The sequence below is a fragment of the Rhynchophorus ferrugineus genome, unplaced genomic scaffold (assembly GCF_030347505.1).
Source record: "Rhynchophorus ferrugineus isolate W39M unplaced genomic scaffold, kcgeb_rfMv2 rfM7, whole genome shotgun sequence".
Classification (NCBI taxonomy): Eukaryota; Metazoa; Arthropoda; class Insecta; order Coleoptera; family Curculionidae; genus Rhynchophorus; species Rhynchophorus ferrugineus.
The window spans coordinates 33,329,373-33,354,990 of record NW_027472586.1 but is presented as its reverse complement, the minus strand read 5'-3'; the positions used below and the strand labels follow the sequence as shown (position 1 = coordinate 33,354,990).

Below are 25,618 nucleotides of genomic sequence, written 5' to 3'. Positions count from 1 at the left end.
ATTCACTATTTAAATAAACAAATTGTAATTGTGGTGGTAAAATGTAACTATTTGTTGTCGTGATTTAATAGATTGGAAAATCGAACATTTAGAAATGTGCTTTAGAGCCGTACCCTGAACCTATAAATTACACCCTTATCTGTCAGGATCTGCTCTCAGAACAGTTTATACGAACGATTCGTAAATATAACATATGTTTTCAGATGACCTCTCTCGGAACAAAAGAAGTAAAAGTACAAAAACAAAAGAAGAAGTAAATTCAGGCATCAGATATATAACATGCTATCAATAACTTCAAATTGTAAACGTATTGTAGCGACCGCTACAATCCTTTAGGCGGCCACGCATTCACCTACAGCAAGTTCTAAGTTTCACCCCTGAAGATTGGTACCATACGGTTCCCGGCTATAAAAGACCACCACGACGTCTCGCCCTCTTTTCTTTTCTCTACTCCCTTGTAACAGTACCACTTCCACAGCGCTATCGTACTTCCTTTACCCTAAACTAATATCCTGTCAATTCTCCCGTCGACAACATGTATCGTTTAATATCGCAGTAAACAAGTATTTCCTACAATTGGTGACCCCGGCGTGATCAAACTGCCTAACAGGTAAACCAGCACAACATAAGCCACTCGACAGGTGGTTGACACGTGCATGGAAGGACAGCACAAGGAATGGAATCCATCAACATCACATGGTCGACGTTATCCCACGAGATCCTAATGGACGAAAACCACAGAAGCTCATCATGCATAACATCAACACATGAATACCCTTGCATAACGAAACGGGACACGTAAGGCACCACACTTATAGGTACCCTCAAACAAATCGGAACGCCAAAAGACGAATAACATCCTGCTGCAACTTCGATGGCAGTTAATCCCGTAAAACTCCTCGCTCAGGTTGGGATCCCATGTCATAAGCAGTCTCTAGGCGATTCATTACGTAACTACGAGTGTACTCCGAAACCTGCACCACATAGAGGTACGTTCCACGACAGCTCCACTAGGAGAGGAGTGATGTAGCGACCGTTACGACCATTTAGGCCACCACGCATTCACCTACAGTAACTTCAAATGTTGGCAACGCCGATGGATTGGTACTATGCGGTTCCCGGCTATAAAAGACCACCACGACGTTCTCTACCCCCTTGTAACAGTACCACTTCCACAGCACTACCGTACTTCCTTTATCTAACCTAATATTCTGTCAATCCTCCCGTCTATCACATGTATCGTTTAATATCGCAATAAACAAGTATTTCTTTAAACAGTGTTTTTAGTTCTCGTGCAAATTCCTTCCAAAAATAGTAGTGAGTGTTCGGACAAACAGTCGCATCGACAGCCACACATTTCGACCGACCGACCAGACGAACTACAGTATCTTTATTGTTACTTTCAAATTAAGAATATTTTTCGTATTTAATACCTAGATTCTACAATCAACTTTAATCAGCTAGTATATTAAAAATGATCATATTCGTTCTGTTAAACACTAATAATAAAAATTATTTTGGTAAATAATGGCTAATTTTATTTGATTAATGAATACATATCGATATTTTCCCATTCTTAAATTATCGTAAACCGAATTTTTTCGAAGATATGACAAACATAAAACGTGATGGATTAGATAGTAAACCGTGATTGCATAAGATGCGTATGGAGAGTATGTGTACGATGAAGAAAAAAGACGAGAATATATTTGGCAATACTAAATTCAGCCGTCAGATTACAACCTTCAGTATATAACACTAAAGTATTGCGTGTCATGTGAATAATAACGATTACGTAGACGTGTAAATCCGCTGACTAGCTTTGAAACTAAAGGCAATGAAACGTGGTATTTATTAACCATTCGGAGGAAGTGCTGAGCAAATTAATTATAGCACACAAAACAACGTTTGTTTCTGCACTTTACTGCTTCATTTACATTTTTACTCGACATTTTCATCATTTTTTCAAAGAGGCTTCGACAATGTAGTACTTAATATTGTTCACTACATCTGGCCCTAATTATTTTTATCGCATTATATCCGCTAACTGCCTCGCGGTTAAGCCTAAAAATTAGCTTATAATATATTTAGAGATCCTAATAACACACTATATACGAAGCGATACAGAAAAGTAACAAACTGAAAAACAAAAAGTGTATCTGTGAAAAAAACTGGATAGTATGTATCGATAATATTATTTTGTTACTCAGTATAAATTGTAGGTTTGTTATAGTTTTTATTGAGCAGTTAAAGCGTCAGTGAAGCCAAATATTGAATGTGTTATTGCTCTCCTCGGTATATATTTTATAACTTCGTTATAAAATTGATTGAGGGTAATCATTATGCTAGAATAACCAAATTTCGGCAATATTATTTTTAATATTTAATATATTACTGTATATTAACACACACTATATCCCATGAAGGGGATACCAGCGCATTCAATAATCTATATAAAACAGGTTAATTGAAAAGTCCCCGGCCTAACACATAGATGACGCTATTAGAATTAAATCCATACGTTTCTTAGTTAGCCCTAACCCTCAAAAGATGCGTGTATAAATTTGACAGCTGTCGGATCATTAGTTTGTGAATTATAGCATTTTGAGTGAAGCAACTTTTGTTATTGTGAAAAAAAAATATTGCTTTTGGAAGGAAAAATTACAGTTGAAGAAAAAACTTGGCTTGATGCCGAGTTTGCGGACACTGCCACATGAAAATCAACCATCATTGGTATGCTAAGTTTGGACGTGGTGAAATATGCACTGAAGACAGTGAACGCAGTGGACGCCCAAAAGAGGTTGTTATCGACGAAAAAATTAATTAAAAAATCCACAAAATGATTTTGAATGACCGTAAATTAAAATTGAATGAAATAGAAGATACTTTAATATCAACTGAAGGTGTACATCATAATATTCACGAATATTTGGGTATGAGAAAGCTTTGTGCAAAGTAGGTGCCGCGCAAGCTCACTTTTGACCAGAAACAACGACGAGTTGATGATTCGTAGCAGTGTTTGAAGATGATCAAGCATAATAAACTCCAGTTTTGCGTCGATATGTGACAATGTATGAAACATGGCTCCACCATTTCACACCGAAGTCCAATCAACAGTCATCCGAGGGGACTTCACACGATGAACCCGCTCCAAAGCGTGCATCTTGGGCAATCTCTGCATTTTGGGATGCGCAGGGAATAATTTTCATTGACTACTCTGAAAAAGGAAGCACCGTCAATAGCGACTATTACATAGCGTTACGCAAACGGTGCAATTTTGCAGGACGAAATCGTCGGAAAACGGCCGCATTTTAAGAAAAAAAAGTGCTGCTTCACCAGAACAATGCACCGTGTCACAAGTCATGAAAATGCTGGCAAAAATCCATGAATTGGGCTTCGAATTGGTTCCTCATCCTCCGTATTCTCCATATCTGGCCCCTGGCGACTAGTTCCTGTTCTCAGATCTCAAAAGAATGCTCGCTGGGAAAAAAATTTCGTCAAATGAAGAGGTGATCGGCGAAACTATCGCCTATTTCAAAGCAAAGAACAAATCGTACTATAAAAATGGTATCGAAAAGATGGAAGATCGCTATAATCCGTGTATCTTCGAAATTGAAATATACCATACAAATATAATTAAATAATTTGAGATACATTTTATTTTGTTTCTTCCGTTTTCATTAATATTTTTAACACCTCATTTAAAATATTATTTATATTATTTTCCGTTATTTAGTAAAGACGAAATATGAATAAATCTCATTTAATTGCGCCTACCTACCTACGTTCAAGTAGCCATTCATGTACTGCATCTTATTCACATCCATGTGCTTAGTAGAAATAAATTTTATTTCAGCTGGATTCATCGAAGCCAGCGTTGCTTGGTTTTAATAATACACCTTATTTATTAATACTAGACAAAATATACAATTGAAGTGGTCCTTCCAGAATATTAGCACTTATATTAGGATGCAATTTACTTTGACAATAAAAAAATTCGATGAGATAATCACAATAACATCCAATTAGTGATTTTGTCGTGAAATCGACAAATATTATATTTTATTAATCTAGTAACATTACAAATTACCCAAGGAAATTTGAGTTACAAGCTTGACTGAAATGATTGTTATAAATAGGAGTATACAATGTTGCTTAAGAATTTAACTAATTAGCGTTAGTGAAATTCTGGGAAATTTAAATGAGTTTCATCAGCCATGGAAAAGGTATTTTCATAATGTGAAATACGGTTAAAATACAATTTAATATATAAGTTCATTGAGTAGTTACTTCAAAATGGAGTGTTAAATTTGCTTTGCTTGGTAGATTGAACAAGATAACACTATTTTATTAAAAAAGTATTTTTGTCTTTATGAGGGAATTTTACACAGTCCCTATAGAATATTTTTTGGACAAAAAACTGCACCAATTTATTTTCAGAGACTACCTTTATACTGTGTACCAATCAACCTTTATACTGTGGAAATAGTTTTGCAGAAAGTCGGACAGAATACTCGAACGGGACAAGGTATGAGAATTACGATGGAGATTAGATAAAACACCTGCTTCACACCCACCCATTTTTAACTGAGTTAAATTGTAAGAAATACTTTTATTTCTTGGTAAATAAAATACAGATATTCAACAAACATTATAATGGTCACTTCTGACATCCCTAACGAACCTAAAAAAAATGATTTACCAAGATATTTGGCACATTACGTACGTGCTTGTTTAGATCAAATGAATGAAATATCATTGAATTACATTTAAAAACTATTCATAAGTTAATTATGCAACTATTTTCTTTCAATAACAACAACAAAATTAAAAAATCATAGTGTCATCTAATATCGATATTTTTTCTGCATACCTAATCCTTACACCATATTCAAAAGAGACAATAATTGATAATGTCTAACATATGTTTCTCGTGTTTACTACTCATATTAATAAACTGATTAAACCAACCATAAGTTTATTAAGCCACAATTAGTGTTCTTTCTGTAATACAAATAAAAATTAAAAATTCATAGGCGTCATGCAACAAACTTAATTATATATCAATCTTTAAAAACGATAAACTATGTCGAACACAATGAACAGAAGCAAAAAAATATATAGAAATATAGAACTGGAGGCTTACACCATCACTGATGTTACTACTCAAAATAGTAATTGATACATTGAGGTTAAACACATTAATCAATAATACCTACAAAATTTATTTGTATTAAGTATTGCCATCGATGGAAAAATTCATCTATACACGCCCGTTAAGTAAAAGAAATTAAACTACTTTCCATAAAAAGAAATGTGTTTAAGTTGATCAACAGGTGAATTGAACTAAGACCGGCAACAAACCGATGTGAATGTAAAAAAAATATAGTTAAATGGTCTATTTTTAAAACAAATATCCGTATTACTTCCCTATCTACTCCTAATATCTCTAATTATCCCAATAGGAAAAAGTGTATGGCTTAAGATTTGGCAAGACATGATTGGCTGGACGACAAATATAATTTTTGAAAAGCAATTAAAACAACACTTGTTTTAGAAATTACACAGAAATTTATATAAAAAGAAATTCTGTCATTTGTCGAGCTTCATTGAAGCTAAAATATCACAAATAAACACGATGATGCAACAAGCCAAACTGTCTAGAGCGAATAATATAACGCAACGCGCTCTTCTTTTAAAGTAGCGTTAATTCTAAACTAAAGAAGAAACCTCAGAAAAAAGTATTCACCCCACTTAGTGCCTTTGCTACGTTTAAATCAATCAAGTAAAAAATTAGTTTAAAAATAACAATATCTTTCAGGCGACCTGCAACAGTGTCGGTGTTTCCTACAAAAATCAATACGATTTTCTATGAAAATTCAGTTCTCGTCCTTTTTTGATTTAATCCTGTATTAGTATTTATCAGGACTACTTTACGAAAAAAATATCTAATATACTTATAATAATTTTCTCGGTGCAAAATGAATAGATAGAACATAAATCGACTCACCGTGTCTGAAATATAGGTGAAGATGAAGCACACACACAAAAACTGTGTTCAAAACTGAAACTGCGACCGAGCACAAACCGGCAAAGATTCGCACCGAGAATGAAGCGCAACTGGACTGAGGCAGTTGCGACGCGCTGCGACGGCTTATGACATCAATCCCCCACCACAGGGTGAGGCCACTTTAATCCACCTAAGGTAAAAGCGGTGGTTTCCACATTTACACTAATAGTCTGACCGGAAAAGACTAGCTCAAAAAAACTAGTTCACAAAATATAAATAATGAAAAATAAGAATTGCCGTACGTATTAATGTTATATGCCGTACATATGTTAATAGTTATACATAAAAATACATAATATACATAAGCAATAAGTTTTGTCGTACTTTGAAGCCAGAGGTGTGCCAGTCGCCAAATATGTATATGGAGGATTTTAAAAACGAATATTAAAATAATAATGATATATAACAAAGGTAATAATATTTTGTAGGTATAACTAACATATATAGATAGTTTTTAAAGTATGGATATATCGATATGTTGGAAAAATTCTATAGATATTTTTAAAATACAAATATTGAAATACTGCCTCTAAAAAATATCAATATTTTCCAAATATTTTCAAAGGCAATGAGGTTTTTAATATAACTTTAAAATTAAGTACCAACTTTAAAGCTTTACTAAAAATATGTAATTCCCTTTGAAAAAATATTGAAATATATCGGCTAACAAAGATATCGATATATCGATATATTAGGTTTCTTTTTAAATGCTTGTTCCAGGTGAGCTGGGCATCCAGCATCATACCACGGTTTTTTTGGGTGAAGATTTTGCTTCATTTAATTTAATTCTTCATCTTGTCGTTCAGATAGCCACGTTATCAAGAGAAGTTTGGAGTTTCCGGGTTAAACTTTACATTTTCTGCTACTGTTAATATGCTGTATCTTCAAAAAATATAACTTCATTGAGACACGGTATATTGGTTTGAGATCAGTGTATGTTCCTTATTGTTTAAAATAGAAGTATTGAGTAATCAAATAAGATTTTAATAGCAATTAGAAATGCTTAGGGATAAGTGACTTTATTATATGTAGAAGGCCTTCATATCATACTCTGCAACATCGAGAAATACGACAGAGCATAGTAGAGCACTCTTTTTTTTCTGCACTCCAAAGATTTTTCAGTTACGTCTGCAATTTGACGTACTTTCCAATTCTTGTCTCGGTATTACAGAAACCAAATTGGTAACAGGAAAATCACCTTTCTTTGCTCGAGAATAAGTTTGAGTCGGTTGAATGTTTCATAATTGATTATCTCAAGGTGTTTAACCATAGCTGAAAATAAATAAATCGACCGGAATGATTCAACTTCACTTAGATTTTTTCCAGGCTTTTTATCGTAATGACTTTTTAGAGATTTTACATACATGTCATGTTTTTTTTTAGTCTTTTCACAATCTCTCTAGCTTAATGAGGTTACTGATTTTTTTCAAATTAAATTGGTGCTTAATTTCTTCTGAAAATTTCTTAGGAGTAACTATTGCAATCGTTTCAGAAAAGTTAATGGGACTAAGACATAGTAGAATATTTCGAACCTACCTCCTATCATGCTTGCTAATAGAAGCTACTTGAGCTATGGGATCTTGAAGATGCTTAGTAGCTTTCCAGAGTTAAACGCAATTACTATTCATAGAAAGTTTCGAAATGAGTCCAGCGAATGATGTTGTTAAACAAGGTTTTATCAGTTTTATCAATTTATTTTGGAACATTTAGGTATTTTCTTTTTTTGTCAGTTTCCGTTTAGTAATAGGGGTACTTTTCAAAGCAGTATCTTGAATGGCAGTGGAAAAATTAACAACTTCCTTGATTCTTCCAACTTCAACAGTTGGTTCGCTGTTTCAAGAGGTGTATTCAGATTAATATCCTGCTGTATAATTTGATCTCGAACTTCCGTGATTATTTTATCCCTGATGGTTAGATATATTCGAGAATGGCCCGAGTTTAAATCTTGAATTTTGAAATAATTCTTTATTATGTTCCCTAACACAATAATAACATTTTATATAAAAATATGTTATATGTAAGAAATCGGGGTCTTTCCTATAAATACATTTTGTCTCTCCTAAAAATAGCGTTTCTTTAATATGACGTGCAATATATTTTAAGTATTATTAGGCGTTTATGGTAACAGTTTATGATGGTTCTGGTCTCAAAAATTTTAAGATTTTGTTGCCATTAAAATAAAATGGCCTTGAAACCAAAAATATTCAAAATCACTGAATTGCAAGACCTATTGGGCTGATTGTATTGGGCCAACGGTATCAATATAATTCCTTCAACTATGCCTATGATTTTTCCTTTTGTCCAGTTTCAGCGAATTTTTGTCACCTAATTTTTATTGGATAGACTTTCTTTTTTTTGTTTCTTGTTTCCTGTTTCTATTTTCTTTTTGCTTCCTTTAATTTCAATGTAAAACCTATCAATTTTTCTCACAAACACGTTTAACCAAAGTTGGTCTGAAGGCAGCACATTTTGATTAAAAAATAACAATTAATTAAATAATGCAGATATTATTAAAAAGAGGTGATAAATACAAATTTAATTAATTATTAAAGGTTTATTAATTATTTAAGGTTTTGATGAAGTTGATTGATTTGATAACAATAATAATCCTTACTTTATAAAATACTTTATTAAATACTTACAGAGTAAATGAGGTATTTTGTGTGTATAAGCTTGGCTCTATGATAATTATTTTGAAAAATCGTCACAGAACATCCAACTCGACTATATATTACAAAATTAAATTGCTAGTATAGCTCGTACAGTTTCACTGCAACACAAGACTCAGAACAGACGTAGTCGATAAGATTCTGAGAACAATACAAGATCGTTTTTCGACTTTACTAATTGGGTAACCGAATCAACTTACTTATCAAGAAAAGAAATCACTTACCAAGAAAGTAAAAGAATTTGACATTGCTTTGTTAATCGTTTCTCAATCAAAACAGTCTTTAAAATAAGCATAAAATAAAGCATTCAGGCTGTAAGGTCATCACAAGTGGACTGAAGTTACTTCAAATACTTTGAAACATGAACTAAAAAATATCCGTGTTTTGAAAAACACTTGTGGCCATTATATTACAGGTAGAAACCTGCAATTAATCCTCTAAGGACGCCAAAAGCAGCAGACTGATATTGCTGCAAACTAAGAACAGTGTTATTCAGAAGCTCAACAAAATCGTTACACAAGAAGTACCAAAAGTTAGTGTTTTTGGACCAATGTTGTACTTATTGTACAACATATATATATATATGGATATATATATATGTATATATATATATATATATATATATACATATATATATATATATATATATATATATATATATATATATATATATATATATATATATATATATATATATATATATATGTATATATATATATATATATATATATATATATATGTATATATATATATATATATATATATATATATATATATATATGTATATATATATATATATATATATATATATATATATACGAAATAATACTTTTTTAATAATAATATATAATATAATAATAAAAAAGTATTGAATAAAACGAAATAACAAAAATATAATTAATATATTTCCACTCATTCTATTTTTATAAAAACATCATATTACACGTCATTATTTTTTATAAATAAATATATACAAATATGATACATTGAAATTTTTTTTGAAGTAACAAATTTTATTTAAACCATTGAATTTCATTATTGAATAAAATGAAATAATAAAAATAACTTCTATATGCCTGTCTATTTTTATAAAAACGCCATATTTAAATTTACATATTTCAACAATTAACAAGATCTCCAAGAACCGTATATATAAACATAAAAAATACCAAAATTGTTTAGATCAAACCCAGCCAATATAGTTAAAACTAAATGAAAAAGTTACCACTATATATGAAAACAGCGAAATTCTCCTAAAAATCTCCAAATATGATCAAATATGATCGCTAATATCTTGATCCACAAACCACATTAAGGAATTGACTACCTCCAGCTTTCGATTGATATATTGTACATTTACTAGCCTAAAATGAATGGATTATGGTAATTTTAATCATCATTATTTTTTCAAAATAATAATTTATTTACTTATACACTTATATAATAATGCATTCTATTTTCCTTGTCATTAAATCATTAAAGTGGCGTTGAGAGTTTTACATTTTGTTTATTTGATCCAGGTCTACTTTTGTTAGTATATTTAATTATTTCAAAATATCACCATATACTGTTCTTACATCTTAGCAAAGTGCTGTCTAATTTCTTCTTCTATGAATTTCACATTCTTCGATTTTCAATATCAACAAATTCTAGCTGCATCTTACTTATAAAATAAAATTTAAATCATTACTAAAATATATTATGTTGAAAATAAATGTCTAATCATTACCAGTTACTACAATTTTTGCTACTGTTCTTGATGAACAAACCTCATTAATGACTTGACTACTTCCAACACAACAATAACCGTTTTCGTGTCTGTTCTTGTTATCATTAAATTTTAGCATATGTTGATGTCTCTATTCGATGTCCTTGAAAAGGATGTGTTATAAATTTAGTCTCTATTTGGATCGACTGCGAAAGTGGTATCTACACACAGTGTATAATAAAGACAAAATAATCTTAACTTCCGTAATGCTTCCATGTAAATAGTACAATGCGTTTATTTTTCTCAGTTTACGTTCCAACTATTGTATAGCCCGTTGAATAAAACAGTCACGTCACCTAAATTTATGACTTTAAAATGTCGCAATATTGCCACAGCAACTATGAATTATTAGTTGGGCTTCAACATATAATAAAATTGTTATCAAAATAAAATTATGAAATAAAAGTAATGTTTTCAAATATAAATTATTTTACCTTCCCTAACACCTAATCACATCTAATAACGCCTAACTCTTATCCTAAACATATATAGTTGAAGGATTTAAACTACAGTTAATTATACAGATACAATAGTCTCTAAATTATGAATTTCCTACACCAATTATGGAGTTATTGGCGCGTTTTTTATTTAGTATAAAAAGGAGGTCTAATCCACCTAATTAACAATTGTAAATCCAAATGTAGTATATATAGTTATACACCACAACGACCGAAAGTTAAATTTTCTCGATATACGATATTTTTCTTCATAGCCGGTCGAAAATACGTTATCAACAACATTCGAAACAACATTGATGACCATTTTTAAGGTTAGAGGTAGCAACGTTAATGACAGCGGGAAACAATTTGTTGCGACAGAAAAAATAGTCCTTAGTTACGAGCATAAATACGCATAAGAAATTCTTTCCTCCCGCCGTTATAGAAGGCGCGGGTGTACTTCTCGCAGGGGGTAAATGTTTAACTTTCTTCCCTGTTATTAGGAACGAGAGTATGTACTTTCGACCGAGGTATGAAAAAAATTCATTTGAGAGCACCATTTATGTTCAGTTCTTGTTTGGTTCGTTGCAATGTTTCCTTGTCAAGTCTTTTTGATATCACCGCATTTCTCTTTAATTTCTTCTGTGACGCTCTGTATAAAATTTTGTTGATAAATCTAGATTTAACCAACGCATTCTCCCTAATGCATTTACATTATAGGCAAAACAATTCCTTCAATAAATATTTCTTCATATATATATATGTATATCTATATATATATATATATATATATATATATATATATATATATATATGTATATATATATATACAGTATCATACAGTTATCCTATATATTAATTATATAGCTACCTTTAGTTGTTTCCACAGTTGTCACCTTGTCTCGTTAATTCTCATTATTATTTATCCAAACTATGTAACACTATTCCACCATTTGTCAATTTCTTTTTCAGTATGTCTGATAGAGTTCATTCAAACCTAACGTATATTATTATTGTAGACAATGCTTCTTGCCACATATCCAGATTCTTATCATCATCGACCTACACGTTTATTGTAGCAATTCTTTGCGTACGTACGTACATACGTACGTATCAATTTAAGTGGATTGAATAAGTGATAAGGAGAAAGACTTAATGCTCTGCGGCTATATTGTTCAGTCACCTGATCTACCATGAATTATTTTTCAGTTCTATTTATAAAATGCAATTAAACAATTCATTTATAATTGCCTAGTAACAGTTTGAAATAGTTCGCTCTTTAACACGGTTGCTCCAAAACTTAACTTAGGTATTACAAAACATTCCTTAATTACAGTCTTTGTCGATCCACTTCTTGTGATCTTTTCCGTCAGTTTATGATGTTTGTCTTATTAATTTTTGATCTGTAGTATAATTATGGAACAACTATTCCACGAAAGAAATCAGCTGTTTTAAAAGCAAATGGTGGTTCAATACCTTATTAACAAAGAAACATCCTGTATATGTTAGGTGTTTACTATTTTGAACGTACTATATTGTTCACTCCTTCTTTAGTTTACAGTATACAGTGCTTTAACACTTTAAAATAAAAAGAAGACATTAGAAGCTCTACAGTCGCCATTAAATTTTGACCCCAGCCGGTTTGGTGGGGCAGTGGTAAAGGCAAGATCGTAACTTTATGTTTGTGATTGTTTAATATTTGTGATTGTCCTAGGCAAGAATGTAAAATCGGATAAAGAAAATGATCCCAGTCACGCCAGTAACCGGGCTGGGTAAGACCGGATGTCTTCTGGGATGATTTCTAAGTTGGTCTCTCGCCAGTCGGTAGGCCTAATGCCGTGGACCGTGATTCGGAGCCCACGTTAAATAGTAGGTCTAGTCCAGATAAACCCATAGTTGGTAAAAAACTGTAAAATATGTAAAAAAATTGACCCAATATAAAAATAATTTAAATTTGACCACCGCGAGGTGTTTCCATTGCGTAATATATATTTAGCTAAAAGTAAAACGCCTGTCATAAGAATGTATTACAATATTTGAGTTGATCTTAATAGGTAGTAATATACCATTTTATATTAAACATTAACCTTACATAGGAAATGGTTCCTGTGGCTATATTTTTAGATTATCGAAAGAGATAATAGCAAAACAAATTAGAATCAAATATGTTTAGGTTCTGACATTATTAACATTTTCAATGATTTAGATCTACAAATATGTTTGTATTAATGTGTTAAGTGACTTAAAACGTTTTGAAATCTTGAAGTATTAGTTATTACTGTGTCAAAATTAGAACTACTTTAACGACTTTAATTTACATAAATTAAAAAAATATATTTCATGTTATTAGTGACGGATATTATTTTGTTATACGACGTAAATAGGTCAATTACGCGATATTTGGCTTGGTCCCGATACATTTCAGAGGTATTTTTGGTTTTCAATGTGCGACATGCCTTTTTTAACCTAAATAATTAATATAAGCACAAAAGTTAAGACGACAAGCGTCAAAAATCAATTTTCAGACACAAGCTTATAACAAAAAAAAGCTGTTTTAGTATTTCTTTGTATTTTCATAGATTGAGAACAAAAATTGACAAAGAAATTGACTAGTATTGAAGATTTGATGGATTAATTTAAGATCCAATACGATACAGCATAATGTAGTATTCTCATAAATTCGTCAAAAGAGGCTTTTAGGGTCTTTCTGCTCCGTACACCTTAAAGAAACCCATAAGAATTAATTGGTACTTCCCAAGTTAAAATATGAAGACCTTGGTTGGCAGTTGTGCGGCGATTTTAAAATTTTATAAATTTTGCCCGTGGAACAAACAGAACAAACAAAATTTCCTTGCTTTTTTATCTCTATGAGATAGCAGAGACCGAGAGAATAATTGGAGTAAATAGATTTGGCCACTGTCTGAGCTTAAAACTGGCGCAAAGGACGTTCTCGAGGAAGCATTGATACCTTCACTTTAAGTTTTTTTAATACCACAGGATATAAAATCGGGATTAATTTACAAAATCACTTTACAAACCTTACTTTAAATATATAGATTCAAAGTTTTCACGAGCAAAGCTGAAGATTTCGGACTCAGAATTCATGACAATCTTGACGAGTCCTCGAATAGAAGGGTGAATTGCTTTTAAGACGGCCTTAGAGAAATTCTTACGCAATCATAGATACCCAAAACCATGAAACAATCATAATAATACTTCGGGTTACCTGATGAGTATAAAAATACATTTTTTTTCACTCCCACCTCTACTACTTTGCGGAAAATTTTGGAAGTGTGAGTAAAGAGCCAAGGTGAAATGCCAAAGGAAATGAAGTATTTCAGTGATATCAGGCTATTGTTGGGCGCTTCAGAGAGTCCTTCCATATTATCCCCACAAACGCAAATTTACAAAGAGGAGCCCCGCTGGGAAAAAGAATAGGTTTTAGTGTATGCTTACAAATTGGAATCAATTTTCAGATTCAACACACTCAAAAAAATGAAGATTATGTCACAAAACCTAAAGAGCTCTTAGACATTTTTCACACACCAGTGTAAATGTAACTAAAACGAATATCAAGATTTAATTATTGGCACTAGGTCCTTAGGAATTTTCACTATGGTCGGGTCAGTACTGATAAACTGTGGCGTCCACGATATCTTGATATATACAATGGTATACATGAGTATTTTAAAAAATAATTGATTTCGTTAGTAATTGGGACGCAGTTGTTTCTTTCCATTATAATATAAAGCAGCCTGTATTAGAAAAGTCCACAAATTTAGATTTTCAAAAATAAAATGAAAATAGATATTCTATGGTCATGATGATCAAGTTTTGTTAAACTATTCTGTTAAAGCATTCAAAAATGTTTATCATTCAAATGTACTTAAAAAAAAGGTTTTCTAATACAGGATTTAAATTTGTGCCAGGTCGTCTTCGTCGCGCAGTGGTAAAGGCGATAGCACAGTGCTCTTGCTGTTGCGATAGTCGCGGATTTAAATCCTGTGGGGGCAAGGTCGTTATGTTTGTAATTATTTAACACTTGTGATTGTCTTTAGATAAGAGTGCAAAATCTGATAAGGAATAGTCATCCCAGTCACGCCGGTAACCAGGCTGGGCAAAGTTGTTCACTCGCCAGTCGGTAGGCCGAAGACCGTGGTTTGAAGCCCACGTTAAATTGTAGATCCATTCCAAATAAACCCGAGTAGGTAAAAAGGAGAGAAATATATTTTTAAAAAATTGGGCTAAAACGTTGACCGGTATTCGGGAGACATCAATACGATTTATGTTGCGCAATACTCCTAAATAGACCTAGAGATATTGGTTTATCATTAGTTAGTTAGTTACAAAGCCTGTTTGAACATGCTGTACAAATGTACGGTTGTATTAAAACATCAACATTATCGAAAAAAAGTACTTGGAATTATTATCATGGAGAGGACTGCACGATAACCTCAAAATAAAATGGATCTACTGAGGTATCCAAGATTTGACCTTAAAACATGAAATAAGGTTACTAAATCACTATAGAATCAATATCAATATGGACGCTATACAGTTACTGAACAACAAGCAAACAATGAGAAGATTGATTAGTGTTACACTTAATTATTTTAATTTAATTTTAATTTGTTTATTGTTGCAAGAACAACAAGACCGTAAGTTATAGTAAGACTGTAGTAATACGTTCATTTGTCAACTAGCGTCATATAATTAACATATATGTTGTTTACGTTCAAGATAACAAGATAATTAATCGAAATATAATAACATGCTTGCAGCCTCCTTGTGAAATTGCTCTGCCTAACATGCATCGCTTTTGTCAACTATTAATGTATCTCCACATAACTTTGCAATAAGCTATATATATATATATATATATATATATATATATATATATATATATATATATATATATGTATATTACTTTGCTGGAGTAGCATCTTAGGACCTCTCTTATATCTGCTCTATACTGCTGATATTCCAACAACAAAAGAAACACTACTTGGAACCTTTTCTGACGACACAATTATTATGGCAAACGACATATCTCTGCCTAGGGCAATAGAAAAAGTACAAGTGGCAGTCAACAAAATTTACAAATGGACGAAAGATTGGAAAATTCAACATTCTGTCCACGTTAATTTTGTATTGCGGAGAAATAATAAAAACTTAATTATATCACTCAATGGATACCCTATTCCTCAAGCAGAATCAGCTAAATACCTTGGAATCCATCTTGACGGTAGATTAAATTAGAAACATCATGTTAGACAAAAAGCAAAACACATTAGAACCAAAATAAAACAACTATACCGGTTAGTCGGAAGATACTCTCAACTTGATCTAAAATCAAAGAGGTTGATCATTAAGACAATTATAAAACCAATTTGGACCTATGGGGTGCAAATATGGGGTTGCACTAAAAAGTCAAATCAACTAGTCATACAACGCTGTCAAAACAAGGTTCTTCGATTGATTACCAATGCCTATCGCTACGTAACCAACGAAGAACTGCACGATGACCTGGAAATCAAATGGATTTGCGAAGTTATCCAAGATTTCGCGTTGAAACACGAAAGAAAATTACTAAATCATACTAACGTGGAAGCAATACAACTGCTGGACAGCGCGCAGGATGTCAGGAGATTGAAGCGAACCAAACCATATGAACTTATATAAAGTGTATACGTTTAGTGTAAACTATAGCCATAAGTTATTATAATTTTATAATTTAGGAATACATATTGATGTATTTTCGCACTCGTCTTAGTCGAACAGTAGTAATAAATATGTTATAAAAAAATTGTTTCTTTAAAAAACTTCTGTTTGCAGTTATTTCTTTTTGGAGCAAAGTAAATACATCATTGTAATAAAATATTTTTTCAAAATTAGTCAACCTGCTTATTACAATATTTTAGTAGTTGTTCATTACTGTTATCATGCCTATTGTTATCAAATTTAAAAATATTTTATTGCCGTTCAAACAAAAACCAATTTTGATAAAAGGTATTAAATTTAAAACAAAATTGAACAGAAAATCGTTGTTCTCTTCGAAAATAAAACACCTTTAAAGAAAAAGAAAATTTAAGTCCAATAAATAAGTATCTCTGTCTACATGAACAAAATAAGTACAGGCCCAATTTAAAATCAATTTCATTTCAAAGGTCCGTTTAGGAAAAATTTCTCAGTTGCAAAATATTATCTGTTCTAACAGATATTTTTTCGACACATTTTTATATTTATGTGCATCCTATTTAGAATTTTCAACGGCGCATATACAAAAATCTTATCAATTTCATTACTAAATATAGTTATGTAATCTGTTGATGTATGATTGTTTGTTTCAGATTACGGCTACTCGATTCCCTGTAGTAATCAAGATAGGCCATGCTCATGGCGGCTTGGGAAAAGTAAAAGTGGATAACCTCAGCGATTTTCAGGTAATTATTTTGTTGTTGTTAGAACTCGGCCTAATAAATAACCTGGATTCCCAAAGACCATTCTTTCCATTCTTCTAAGCGGAGAATAATCCCTCTAAAGAGTGAATCTGAAAACGAACGGCACCTCAATAATAAGTAAAAAGTAATAAAAGCGAAGACAAAGACATATAGACCTTTGGTAACAATAATTAAAATTGTTACATACATGAGTCAAGCGACAATAACAATAAAAAGTTGAGTACAGAATTCAGTTAGATTTTATATTTTAAAACAGCCGTTATTAGTACAATTATAATACCTTAAATTTTAAAATTTAAATAATCAGAAGGAATAGCTTTGACTTTGCATTACCAAGCGATTGCAAGCACTTTATAATGTTGTAGATTGCTATGAAACAAGGGAATATTTAACATATATTAAGTAATATGAAAACAGAACTAGTGTGACGATTATAGTAAAAGTAAGAATGGGTTGAATAATCACTTAAAATTAAATACACTGAAGAGGAACACAAGGGTAGCAGATGAAAAATTATTAGATTCGTTAAATGACCTGATTTGAAAGTGTTAAAAATGATTTTGGATATTGTACAACCAAATACTGATAACTATTAGGATAGAACAATTATCAGAGCCCACGACAGAACAGAACCAACAAAAGATAAGTACAGTAATCTGTACAGTTTTACAGCATTCAGGCAAATTTGAAATAAAATATCAGAATTAAATATACTGTGTAAATGTTAATGCAACTTCTTTACTTATTTGCAAAATGCTATATTGCAAGTATAGCTATATTCTTTAAGATTGGTGTGCATAGGTACATCTGTAGTTATCCAGAATATAGGAATGATTCGAATATTTGTTTAATATTTTATTTATATTGTTCGTATTCAATAATTTCAATATTTCTCCATTATCTATATGCTCCGAATAGGTACATGTAACCGAAATAAATAAATTAAACCTTCAAGACATATTAACAATTTAGTCCACCCACTTCCCACTTTAACCACTTCTTATATTAACGCTTTCCTAAAAATTCATGACATTTCGTATAAACACCTACTTTTTGTTAATCTTTCGATATATCTGCAAAATCAGGAAGTTATAAGAATTATAACAAATAGGCAAAAAAAACATAGAAATATTCTTTTCATTACAGCCTTTACCATAATCTCCAAACAACTTCTGTTCTTATATTATTTAATATAAATATCCTCTTGTTCTATAGCAATCTACAAAATTAATGTTATAATCCATGCATTATACACTTATTTTCGCATTGTCTGCGGCTAATTTTCTCTATAAAATAATTAATAATTATATTACCTCAAGAAATCTTTGTAAACATAAAATTTTAGGGTAAATTTTATATGGCTCGGTGAATGGAGGTGAAACGAAATGAAACATGGTGGTGTTTACATTATGTGACCGTTATTTTTGAAGTAATATAAAAATGTGGAAAATACAAAATAGATAAAACGGATGGCAGCGGTGTTACCTGGAGACGAGGGTTGAGCAATCGATGGTGGCACGTGTAAATTGAACGGTGGTCAGATAATGAATGATCGAAATACCTTTCAATAAGATCTCAGATAAACGTCTTGGGGTTGCCAGCCATCCGTTATCCTATTCCAGTTGTCGCTGCTAGCACCCCGCCCGCCTGGCTATTTTGTAGACCGTTATTCCACGATGTAATATTCGACGTGCCTCAAGGTCGCTACAAAATTAACACAAAAATCTTCCTAAACACCACTCTCGTAAATGACAATGCGTAGCTGTGAAATCTATCAGGTTAGTTTAGAATGGATGCTCATAAGGAGTTCTTGTACGACCAAGGCATTTTACTGTCATTTTGTACCTCCATTCAAAAGTCACCATTTATTTTCGTACAATAAAATAATTTTTAATAGAAAAAAACCTTCACTTCGCTCTCCTCTGTACACCAATAAAAAAGCACAATCAGATACGAAAGGACCGTCCGGATTAAAGGGTTTATTTTGCAAGAATGCAACATGACTAATTCTTACTCTTATAATGTAACTAGCGACCCGCCCCGGCTTCGCACGGGTGTAATGCTGATACTAAATTAAATACACTACAGAAAAAATATGAACGTTGTATATAAAAACATAGCGGCCCGCTCCGACTTTGCACGGGCATAAAATATATATGCCTATGTCACTCAATGAAAACATGATTAAAATCGATTCAGTATTTTTGGTTCATTCATTACTGCCCTTGGCCTGCACGCATTAAATTTGGAGTAAAACAATTCCTCTTCTCCTATACTTACTATGAAGATTTCCTGCTATCTTTGGAATATCTAAATTCATACAATTTTTATTACATTACACATTTTTAAACGCAAATTTTAAATCTGTAATATATCCGAAAATATTTGTTTAATTTACATGCTGTAAGGAACCATATTGATCTATATTAATTGCACACTGTATTTAAGGTACTTAATTCGATAAGGATTAATGCCGTATTGCTTAAAATAGCTTCGTAAATAAGCCATTTTCTCACGTAAAAAGTAAACAATAAAAATGGTTAATGTGGGTTATCCCTAAAAGATAAACATATACCATCGCGGACTTTTTTGTAGACCTTTTTATGATGTACAATACTGTAGTACATTAATTTGATCTAACTCGTAGGGTTAGGCAGCGTTTTTGATAATTGCTAAATAAGCCTAAAAAATAGGTTAATTTACGACATCACGTTAGAAACTTTTAAAATTAGCAATGTTACCTTAGTATATTATGCATGTATTATACATTTAAACCTTCCTCTTGAATCACTCTATCTATTGAAAAAAACCGCATCAAAATCCGTTGCGTAGTTTTAAAGATTTAAGCGCACATAGGGATATAGGGACAGAAAAGGCGACTTTGTTTTATACTATGTAGTGACTATATATCATAAAACTAGAATATTAAAGTTCTTAGCTTTCTTGTTGTTGTTTCTTGTTGAAAAAGCACTACTAAAGAGTTAGTTAAATTGAAAGTAGTGGTCCTTTTTTGTACCGTTTAATATAATTGATTAATACCATTAATACAATAAAAGAACAGACCCATTTTATTTCAAAAATTGTGGTGCATCATTCCCTTAAAGGTACCTGAGTACTGTATTATATAAACACTTGGTTACAAAATGATTAACTACATTTACTTTTATTTTTGTAGGATATGGCCAGCGTTGTAGCAGTAGCAAACACTTATTGCACCGTAGAACCTTACATTGACTCGAAGTATGACATTCATGTCCAGAAAATCGGAACTAATTATAAAGCTTTCATGAGGAAGTCCATTTCTGGTAAGCGCGCTTTGTTCGTTTGTACTAAGAAAATATTTATATTTTACTCTCAATCTATATTTCAGGTTGCTGGAAGACGAACACTGGCTCAGCCATGTTGGAACAGATCTCAATGCCCGAGAGATACAAAACCTGGGTGGACGAAGTGTCCGACCTCTTCGGTGGATTGGACATCTGCGCTTTAGAGGTGGTCGTGGGTAAAGATGGCCGAGAGTACATAATCGAAGTATGTCGTTCTATATTTCATAACAGTCAGGAGAGAATAATTTGTGGGTGTCGATCATTCTAGGTCAATGATAGTGCTCTAACGCTGTTGGGAGATTCGCAGGAAGAGGATAGAAGACACATCGCTGACCTAGTGGTGGCCAGGATGCAAGCCATATGTAGACCAAGGACTCCACCAGGCGGAGAAGAACCAGTACCACCACCGGTGGGTCCTAGAGGTATCCTGAGTAGCATTAGCAGCCTGACCCATTCCGAAACCCCTCCACCCAGTGCCTCAGACCATCCATCAATGAGTAGCGTTGGCAGACGAGACAGTCAAGGTAATAAAAAAATCCAAAATGCTTATGGGGAACAAGAATAAAGAGAAGTATCAGCAGGTCAGTAAGGTTCGGCGATCTCCCAATATTCTTCAGGTGTTGAAGAACCATTGTCTTTAATCCTTTTTGAATTCCTTGTACGAGTTGTACCAGAAAGTGATTACGAATTTTTTCGAAAAGAAAACTACATAATGTGCAAGAAAACAGAATAATGTATTTATTCAATGTATTGGCCACTTGATTCTATACATATTGCCCATCTGCAAATTGCCTGGTAACATTTGGGTAAATAAAATGAACAAATTTTAATATGAAAATTTATTTTAATAATGGCACTACAAACATATAAGCAAGTGAACTAGCAATATTTCGAAATGCTTTATCATATTAAGTTCTCCTATGAGTTCATAAACCAGATCTGCTTAGTTTCTTTTATTTCACTTTCATACATCATCTAGCGGGCTCTAAGAACTTGATAAAATCACATTGTCGAATCAAATATGTTACCCTTCACCTGGTGAAACATAACCCATCGAGCAATTCGATGTACAAGAAATCAGATATTTTATATTGGCTTTCTGTACTCTAGCCATGATAGAACTTAATTGACACTTGTTGGAGGTTTGAATTTATTTAATATTTTTCTTTGTGTTTTAAGAATATCAGTAGCGATCAGCATTTCAGTTAGAAATCCATTTTATTCTGTATGTTAGGGTTGGCATTAGAATCTTGAAGAAATGCATATTAACTTGATTCACACTTGTACTACCAAGCTCATCACATTATATTAAAATGAATTTTCCATATGATTGGTAACTGAAATAAGTACATCATTTTTAGAGACGCTTATACACAATAAAGACGAGGCTTATCCTCAAACGTGCAGTGTCATCAATAGTGTTATTTATCGATATTACTTTGATATTGCAATTGAGATGTAATTAAATGTTCTTAAAATAATAAGGGCATACATTAGAATAGTCTTATCGCTACGAATAAATTACTGATGTTCAAACTATACCAGCTGGTTCTCATCCTGCAAGATCTAACCACATTTCTTTAAAAAATTTGTTGAACCGAAAATACACAACTTGTTTCGAATTTTTGTCGATGTATAATTAATTACATTAGGAACCATAATATCACCGATATCACATTACAATGCCTAATTATAACACTAAAAATTATTAAAATAATGTACGAATACGGCCTGTACTCAAACAAACCATCTAGTGTGACCAAAACAACTATGTCAGGCACAGATTTGAGACCTTTTAGCGCGCATTTAAAATGACACTATTTCAAACGTCAATTTTTCATCAAAATACATATTTTTTACAAAAATAACTTTTATTTTGAGTAAAATAAATATGTAGAATTATTATAATGTTGTCTTTAAAAAATGATCGTCTAACCTATTGATTCGGTTATTCTTAAGCGTCTACGATATAGTTCAGATATGGTACCAAGAGATTACCCACTGTTCCTGCATATATTTTTGTATTAATTAGATATTATATTAGATATGCTTAAGATAACCTTAGTTCCTAAATTAATGTTATTAGTACTGTTGTATTAACACAGGAGTATGTATTTATCAAATTACAATTAAACTAAACTACTTAAGTTAAAGTTAAGTATACACTTATATATTAAACAAGTTCGTGTGGTTTGGTTCGCTTCCATCATCTGATTTCTTGCTTGTTGTCCAGTAACTTCACGTAGTACTTCACGTATTCAGTAACTTCCACGTGGCTGTAATTTAGCAAGCTTATTTCACAATTTAAAGGAAAATTTTGAATCAATTCGTATATCCGTTTGATTTCGAGGTCATCTTTCAGCCCTTTATTGGTTACATGGAGATAAGCATTGGTAATTAATCGTAGAATTGTGTTTTGGCTGCGTTGTATTACTAGTTGGTTGAATGATTTAGTGTAACCCCATATTTGCACCCCGTAGGTCCAGTATTTGCTTACGATTATTTAACAATTTGATTACCTGATAGACCAAACTCTTTGAGTTTAGAGTATCAAGTTAAGAGTATCTTCCGACTAACCAGCACAGTGGCTTGGCTTTGAGTCTAATCTGCTCTGCTTTTTATCTAACATAATGTTTTTAATTTAACCTTCCACCGAAATTTATGCTAAGGTATTAAGCTGATTCTAGTAGACGAGTTGGGCGTCTATCATAAATTCGACTTTTATCATTTCACAGTAATGCAAATCGGCAATTGTTCCAAGTCCCTTTGTTGTTCCTTTATTGTTCGAATGTCAGCAGTGATACTAATTTGATGAATTCCAGCTAAAACAGGTTTGAGAATGCCCCTTCATACGAGACTCTAAATTTTCTTTCGAAAAGATATAATTTCAGTAGTCGAGAGTAATTCCGCGGTAGCAATATCGCAGTGGGAATATTGCAGGGCAGTATTTTTTTCTTGGAATGCCTTTTCAACAACCGCTGTTACTCTGTACATTTCGAAATCCAAACTGGTATTTCAATAAATGATTTAATACTTTTTAACAGCAGTTTCTCAAAAAATTTTAATATCACAGGTAGCAGCGAAGTAGGCCTGTAAGATCCAGCTTATTCATGTGTATGGTGAGCTATTTTGGTGGTGAAGAACTTGCCTCTCCCAATTCCTTGGCAATAGATTGAAGGACTTATGTGGGAGAGACATAAGTCCTTCAATCTAGGAAGGACTTTATTTTTATTGAATATATTAACAGGACAATTGACAAGTCCCCGGCCTACCATAGTAAAACCCATTTTTTTAGCAAAATTAGTTTTTTTTATTCAACATAATTCCCTTTGAGGGTGATATACTGATTATAGCGACCCTCCCACTTTTCGATACCATTTTTGAAGTACCATTTTGTAGTAGATTTGTTCTTTGCTTCAAAATAGGCCTCAGTTTCGGCAATCACCTTTTCATTCGACGAAAATTTCTTCCCAGCGGGCATTCTTTTGAGATCTGAGAACAGGAAATAGTTGCTGGGGGCAGATCTGCAGAATATGATGGATGAGGAAGCAATTCGAAGCCCAATTCATGGATTTTTGACACGGTGCATCGTCTTGGTGAAACATCATTTTCTTTTTCAACAAATGCGGCCATTTTTCGGCGATTTCGTCCTTAAAACGGTCCAATAACGCTATGTAATAGTCGCTATTGATGGTCCTTCCTTTTTCAAGGTAGTCAATGACAATTATTCCATGCGCATCCCAAAATACAGACTCCATAGCCTTGGCAGCCAACTGTTGCGTTTGCAGTTTCAGTTGCAGTCCACTCGGATGAGTGTCCATTGGACTTCGGAGTGAAATGATGGACCCATGTTTCATCCATTGTTACATATCGATGCAAAAACTCGGGTTTATTACACTTGATCATCTTCAAACACAGCTCCGAATCATCAACTTGTCGTTGTTTTTGGTCAAAAGTGAGCTCGTGCGGTACCCACTTTGCACAGAGCTTTTTCATACTCAAATATTCGTGAATGATATGATTTACACGTTCAGTTGATATCTTTGTGTGTCTGTTATTTCATTCAATTTCAATTTACGGTCATTCAAAATCATTTTGAGGATCTTTTTAATGTTTTCGTCGGTAACAGCTTCTTTTGGGCGTCCACTGTGTTCTCTGTCTTCGGTGCTCATTTTATCACCTCTAAATTTAGCATACCAATCCTTGATGGTTGATTTTCCTGGGGCAGTGTCCGGAAACTCGGCAGCAAGCCAAATCTTTGCTTCAACTGTATTTTTTCCCTTCAAAAAGCAATATTTTATCAACACGCGAAATTACTTTTTATACTTTTAAATGAATTTTTTTTGAAAAGTTGCTTTACTCAAAATGCTATTATTCACAAACTAATGATTCGACAGCTGTCAAATTTATACACGCATCTTTTGGGGGTTAGGGCTAACTAAAAACATATGAATTTAATTCTAGTAGCGCGATCTATGTATCAGGCCGGAGACTTTTCAATTGACCTGTTACATTCATCTTATAACTAAAATAAGACGGCTTTCATAATATCTAATTAATACATAATTTATCTTCAATAGCCTCACAATCCAGTACCGTGAGCAGTGCCCCTAGTACCGGCAGGCTCCCAGATCCTCCACCACGACCCTTCCAACGTCAGGGCAGTCAGCAAACTTCCATCACCGAAGATACCGAAGACACCATGAAAAACCTAAGGAAAACATTCGCCGGCATCTTCGGCGACATGTAAACTGACCCGCCGTCGAAACGATTTGCTGTAACATAACAAAAGACCAGCGCTCTTCAGGACGAACACACAAAGAACAAACCTCGTTAGAGTTGACGACCGTAGCGTTTCTATTGTATTGATAATGGAGACTTTTTCGT

General features: G+C 32.6%; 2 protein-coding genes across 2 annotated transcripts in view; one reads left to right on the top strand and one right to left on the bottom strand.

Moving 5' to 3' along the window:
• The window catches only part of LOC143199819 (metalloproteinase inhibitor 3), a 106,540-nt gene extending 100,393 nt beyond the window's left edge, over nucleotides 1–6,147 (bottom strand). The window contains exon 1 of the mRNA XM_076409943.1: nucleotides 6,011–6,147. The gene's annotated coding sequence lies outside the window, so the exon portion shown is untranslated. The remainder of the gene's footprint in view (nucleotides 1–6,010) is intronic.
• On the top strand, nucleotides 875–25,618 carry LOC143200234 (synapsin). Its single transcript, XM_076410629.1, has 11 exons — nucleotides 875–989; nucleotides 6,791–6,897; nucleotides 9,182–9,303; nucleotides 11,448–11,474; nucleotides 11,917–12,050; nucleotides 14,856–14,971; nucleotides 17,295–17,387; nucleotides 20,581–20,710; nucleotides 20,776–20,936; nucleotides 21,000–21,255; nucleotides 25,312–25,618. Exons 1-11 carry the CDS (start codon nucleotides 875–877, stop codon nucleotides 25,479–25,481), a joined length of 1,431 nt encoding a protein of 476 aa, XP_076266744.1. The 3' UTR covers nucleotides 25,482–25,618.

What these genes read in the sequence shown, in the direction of transcription:
- LOC143200234 (XM_076410629.1), top strand. Translation starts at nt 875, where the DNA reads ATGGCAGTTAATCCCGTAAAACTCCTCGCTCAGGTTGGGATCCCATGT. An exon ending in GGACCAATGTTGTACTTATT is followed by an intron (nt 9,304 to 11,447) that starts GTACAACATATA and finishes CCCTGTTATTAG; the next exon opens with GAACGAGAGTATGTACTTTC. An exon ending in ATAACCTCAGCGATTTTCAG is followed by an intron (nt 17,388 to 20,580) that starts GTAATTATTTTG and finishes TTATTTTTGTAG; the next exon opens with GATATGGCCAGCGTTGTAGC.